The following is a 6,113-nucleotide window of genomic DNA, read 5'->3' as shown; positions in this document are numbered from 1 at the left end:
AAAGGTTTCTTAGCAGCCTTTACGTAGGACTGAATTTAAACCTGGATTTGAAACAATCCTATAGGATACATTTCTCAGAGAACACCAAATGAGATTATGCTATATTTAAACTAGAAAGAAACGCAAGCATTCACAGGAATAACCAATCTGATCCTATTCAATCCTTAAAAGGGACAATGAATAATGTCATATTTAGCCATTATTTCAAAAGAAACCGTGTTCCTGCACAACCTAGCGGATGGATATTTAATCAGTGCATAAGCATTTTAATAAATTAATTTTCATAATCAGGACAGAAAGCATGTTTTTTTTAATGCTTTTATTTCAAATAAATCATCCATGTCAGCAATATTAAGCTCAGTCTCACCCAGCTGTGAGTACATCTTGCAGGTACTACTATTTACATGTATGCATTTGCTTATAAAAAGGTATATACACGACTGTTAAATCACACAAAACACGTAAGATATTGAACATGCCATCTATTTTCATAAGGGTGGGGGGAAGGGAGGGTACACACAGGTAAACTTATTGGGGAACATTGGAGTTGATGATACTTTCAAGCAATGAAGTCCAGCGGCCTGTTAAATCCACCCTTTCTGTTCATGTACTGCCTGTAAAATAAATATATAAGAAAACATTATATCACTGTTTCCCTCCCAACACACACAGATTACATCATCGAGCACCAATGGGAGCGTTGGCATCTCTGCATAGAAACACCTGCGGAGGTGATTGGCTACTTTAACAGTGATAGATGCTGAGAGTGCACACTGTGAAGAGGGGGGCAGAAAAATTGACGTAACTCAGCAACACGACTAACAGCTGGGGCTCCAAAAGAAACTTTAAAAAGGATCTGTCACTAACAAAGGAAAGCTTATGAAATATCCAAAGAGACGTGCTGCACTGTACAGACACGGCACAACCAAACAACTACAAATGCTTGTTTCTGTTCAATGACCTACCTGTATTTTCTCTTCATGGTCACATTGATGGCATACGCGTTACTTGAGCCATCAGTCTTCTTCCCCTGTGTAAAAACAATGTTACTGCATGACATATCACCAAACAAACTTTTAAAAAACATTCTTAGCTAAACATGACAGTGTACAGATGAAGCTGAATTGGGTCAAGCTCATGATAGCAGTTGGAATTCTCTAAATATGCATTTCACGGAACTGAAGGATTTTGATCAGTGGAAAACAGTTTTGTTAATAGGACACAAACCCAGTGGCCTGCCAGAGGAACCTCTTTATCAACTATAACACTGCTAGTGTTCAATGGACTGAGTTTTGAAGTGACCCTTTTCAACCCACTGTTTGCTCTTTGTGATTATATTAAGCTTACCAACTCTTATTGGATAAACAGTTTGCCCAACCATAACTATTAGCTTATAATTGCAACTATTCATCCACTTCTTGTAACTGCTACTCTTTATTTAGTGATTACTTTAAGTCTATCCACTTATTTTCCCCTTTTGATCATTTTCATAATAGACAGGTTTCATACCATTTAGAATGTTAATCTATTCTTATAGCTAACAATTTGATTTGATTGAATCTTTATTTTTAATGTGCCTGTTATTCTGTTTTCTGTCAAGATGATCCCACATTGCTTCAATAATGTTGATGCTCAGCTATCTAACCGGGTGTGCTTTGGCAGTGTGACTGGGTCATGCTAAACAATGAAGCCCTTGCCAGTCACATGCTTCCCAGATGCTATTACATGGTTGATTAAAATGATGGTACTTTTCTGTGTTCATACTGAACAGCACTGCTTGAAGTGCAGCCCCAAACCACAAAAAAGCCTCCACCCTCTGTTTTAGATTGCTGCAGACACTCAGTGTTGTACCTCTATCTTAACCTCCTGCATACATATTATGAAAAACTGAACCAAGAAACTCACATTTTGATTTATCATGTCTAAGACTTGTTACCACCGATTTTCAGTTCAGTTCTTGTGTAATTTGGAACACTTCAGCCTTTTCTCCTTTTATTCTTCCTTAAGAATGGTTTCACCTTTCCACTAACACTATTTTTGATGAGGCTTCAGTGAACAGATGACCACCCGAAGGGTCAGATGCTTCCCTGTGCCAGGTCATTGCTGGATTTGTTCCTACTTCAAAAGAATATTACTTTTAGATACTGTGACAGGCTATTAGCAACAAAAGTCCCTAAAGGGTTAGGGTTATAACACTGCTCGTTATAGAAGCAAAATAAATGAGAGCGGCTCAAGACTCTTGCACAGTACTGCAAACTTACATTAGCCATGGGGGGCTTGCTGTCATGTGAAAGCTGCTCTATTTGTACATGAATGTAGATTCATGTACAAACATTTCAGTATGTGTCAATTATGTCAATTTTTAACCGTTTTAAGCCCACCATAGAACCAAGTCCGCCTGAGCTTATCTTTACATTATTACATGCTGTAGTGCCATTTTTGGAGCATTTCCAGTTGCTATACATCAATAAAATCATTATATCCTAAATTTAAATCATACGAATGCAATATGTCCATAGTAACTACATAAATACCAAAAATGTGCAATAAACTAAAAAAAGAAACTGAAAATTGTTTTTTTTTTTTACAAATTTTTCTAGTTACAGAAACTTCAGAGGTACATCCCCCAAAACTGTAAATGCAAAGTTTCACAAAATAGTTCCCAGCCACAGGAAATTTATTTTGAGTGTCTTTATAATTTCATTTTTGAGATACACTCATTTTTACAACCTGCAGCAAAAACGAAAATATAATAGGGATTTGAAAATAGTTATGCAAATTGGAGCGTGCACGCTCCAATTTGACAGATAAGCAGGGGGGAAAAAAGAACCATAACTCAAAAACAACAGTATTCCCCTAAATAGAAAGAGTCAAGGGAAAATGTGAAAAATGTCCCCTTTATTTAAACAAGGACAACCTGCTTTTTACAGCAGCTGCTCTAATCAATTTCATCAGTGCCAATGTGCTTTTGGAAGTTCCATTTCAATCCACTGAAATAAATGCAAACATACTGTGTGTGTGTGTGTGTGTGTAGTGAACTTTATTAGAAATAAACTGCACCCCCTTGTGGCTGCATAACACATAGAACAACTCTCACCTTGCTGGTATCAAAGTTCCCAAATCCCATAAGCTTCATCATCTCAATCTCCTCCTCCGTTTTGCCCTGCATGTCCTCCGCTATTTAAAAAATAGAAAAAAAACATTGAATTTAGTCTCTGTTACTACAAAATGCCTGAAAAACTAAGATTCCTGCTTAATGTGCAAGTGTATAAATAATGTCTGATACCTGAGATCTCAATGGGCTTTGCCGTCTTTTCCTTTGAGTCTTTGCGCTCATCATCTCGTCTCTCCTTTTGTCTCGAAGGAGAGAGGGAGGAGGATCGATGACGTCGGGGAGACCTGCAAAAGGAGCACAGTGATGGCTGCAGGATGGGTTATCACATCTAATCAGAGCAAATAAGGCACTTTGTGGTGCTCTTGTATTGTTTAAAAGAATCTCGACAAAAAGTTTGTTAACAAAGGGCAAAGAAAATCACAAGTGCACCACTACTCATCTGAAACAACACTTCTCTGTGATAGTAAACTGGAAACTGCCGTTTATTCAGTATATACTAACAATACTCATTGTGACCAAAATCTATCACAGCTCTGCATGGGTAAGGTCTCTAAAATAGTAAATGAGGTGGAAATATTAGTCTTGAAAACAAAGTTTCTCTAAACACAAAAACAAATACACCAACAAACAAAAATTCACCTTGAGCGTCTCCTGTGAGGAGACCGTGAGCGACTCCTGCGACGGTCCCGTTCCCGATCTCGAGAGCGATCCCGCTCCCTTCGTCTTCGCTCACGCTCTCTAGAAGTTGAGCGGGAACGTCTTCTTTCTGGAGGACGAAATGACATCATGGCATTAACTGAAGCGTCTTGAACAGCAGACTGGCATCTATATACTGTAGCAGTCTTAAAAATCCAAACGTCGGCTATTTTCTTCTGTACCGTGTTGGATTTCTGCCATACCATATAAAATAAAACGTCTAAATCTCACATATAATTGGGAAAAACTGGTTGAAATTTAACAACTTTTTTTTAGAAATAACTGTTTTGCTATTACTTCTGTAGGATGGAGTATTATGTATTTTCATAGGTACTGGTATCATGTCTGAAATTGGGCCAACCATAATCAGCACACAATTTCTTGCTACTTACCTTGGTTGTAGTAAAAAGCAAACCGAGTACAAGGTGATAATTAGTACCAGTTCATTTGCCATTTATAGTCAAAAGTACTGTACCATTTAGGAACCCACCAGACGTGACCATAGCATAGACTTTCACCTTTAATTTATAGGGTTTAATAAAAAAAATGTTGCATTAACTATTTAGCAAAAATTGAAATGACAGTGAGAGGCTATGAGATATTATATCCGCTTCATGCGTGAGAGTACAACAAGCATACAGTCCTCGACTGACCCTGAAACTGCTTGTTAGTCCACTATGCATCAATTTTTAACCTCTAAAAATAGAGGACCGTGTATTGGATTTCCCAAACTGATCATACAAAAATCTCGGGAAATTAAACTGTAATTTGTCCAGCAGATTTTCTGTATCTTTGAATCAAAGCTGTATCTTTGCAAAACACACGTTAATTATCCTGATAAATCACGCAGAAATATATATTTTTAACATGCAGTTTTTTTATTCCAAAAAAACCCCAACCAAACAAAAAAAACAAAACAAAAAACAAAAACCCTACATCAGACCCAAAAATGCACTGCTGGTTAGGATGGCGTCTTCTCCTCCCGTGGACCCCTGGAGAGTGTTTTTGTTTATCCCCCATTTTATGCACAGTACGTGAACGCAGCTCGGGAATCGTATCGAAGCTACTGCGAGTTCTCCACACATCTAGAACCTTTTGTTAATACGACAACCCAGTCGATGCACACAGTTACAATTAAAATATCAGTTTTGCTTCTAGTCCCTTTGAGGTATAGGTTATTATCTTTATCAGGCAGAAAAACGCGATTTCATAAAGCACATTTACTTCTCGGCGTGTTGGCGAAGAGACGACGTTAACAGAAAAACAGCTAGCTACTTCAGTTTCTTACCTCGTCTTGGAGGAGTTCGACTCCTGCTCCTACCCATTCTCCGAACAGATAAGATACTAGACTCACAAAAAATGGAAAATAAATGTAATACAAATCAGCTGGAAGTTATTTGTATGTCGCTGGTGGATGCTACTAAATGCTACTCCAAACCGGTCTCTTTTTTTTTCTTGAGCTTCGTATGCAAGTTTCCGGTCACGTACAGGAAGAAGAGCGCCCTCTACCAACCTGGAGGATAGTTTTCTTGTTTGGTGGCATAGCCTTTATGATGTTAACCAAAACATCCAAGACCAGCTAGTAATGAATAAAAGCTGTTGTTCATTCTTCTTCTTCTTCTTCTTTTTAAAAAAATGAATAGTATTTAATGACACATGTGAAGTGCAGAGCTGTAGTAATCTCAGAGAGAAAAAACTGAAGAGACAACCCATGAGGGTATAAGTAAGATGGCAACTGTAGTACTGCATGAAGGAGTCAGGAGTGGTACATAAGAATGCCAGAGTGGTGCAGGATGGATACGAAGATAGTGAGAGAGTGGTGATGTGTGCACTAGGAGCAACAGATGGGTTACAGGTGGGGGTGGGATTACAGGGATCGACTCTAAGACCCTTCTTGTTTGCAGTGGTCATTGACAGGTAGGAGGTCAGGCAGGAGCCTCTGTGGACTATGACATGGTTCACATGGTGGTCTATAGTGAGAGTAGGGACCATCTCTCAAGGCTGAAATGGTTTTGGCATGTGCCGAAGATGGATAGCGATAGATATACTGGGCAAAGGATCTTGGAGATAGGGTTATCTAGGAAAAGAGGAAGACCACAAAGAAGATTTGTGGATTTAGTTAAGAAGTACATGCAGAGGACTGGTGTGACAGAAGAAGATGCTAGGGACAGGGTGAGATGGAGCCAGATGATCTGCTGTGGCGACCTCCAAAGGTAGCAGCTGAAAGAAGCAGCAGCAGCATTTAAACAGATCGTGTGCATTAGCTTTTAAATTAATAGCAGTGGCTGTCTTAGGTATTTGG

At 38.7% G+C, this 6,113-nt stretch overlaps 1 protein-coding gene across 1 annotated transcript; it reads right to left on the bottom strand.

Annotated features, from left to right (window-relative positions):
• Positions 1-431: 431 nt before the first annotated feature.
• On the bottom strand, positions 432-5,333 carry snrnp27 (small nuclear ribonucleoprotein 27 (U4/U6.U5)). The gene is made up of 6 exons (XM_026187193.2): positions 5,100-5,333; positions 3,755-3,881; positions 3,287-3,399; positions 3,098-3,177; positions 966-1,030; positions 432-614 (listed from the first exon to the last, which is right to left on the bottom strand). Exons 1-6 carry the CDS (start codon positions 5,134-5,136, stop codon positions 560-562), a joined length of 477 nt encoding a protein of 158 aa, XP_026042978.1. The 5' UTR covers positions 5,137-5,333; the 3' UTR covers positions 432-559.
• Positions 5,334-6,113: the final 780 nt, after the last annotated feature.

The sequence above is a fragment of the Astatotilapia calliptera genome, chromosome 12 (assembly GCF_964374335.1).
Source record: "Astatotilapia calliptera chromosome 12, fAstCal68.1, whole genome shotgun sequence".
NCBI lineage: Eukaryota > Metazoa > Chordata > Actinopteri > Cichliformes > Cichlidae > Astatotilapia > Astatotilapia calliptera.
This window is presented reverse-complemented; position numbering and strand designations above follow the sequence as displayed.

Coding starts and splice junctions, on each gene's coding strand:
- snrnp27 (XM_026187193.2), bottom strand. CDS start 5,136: ATGGGTAGGAGCAGGAGTCGAACTCCTCCAAGACGAG. Junction 3,400..3,754: donor CCTCACAGGAGACGCTCAAG/GTGAATTTTTGT, acceptor CTCCTTTTGCAG/GTCTCCCCGACGTCATCGAT. Junction 1,031..3,097: donor GGAACTTTGATACCAGCAAG/GTGAGAGTTGTT, acceptor GTTTTTACACAG/GGGAAGAAGACTGATGGCTC.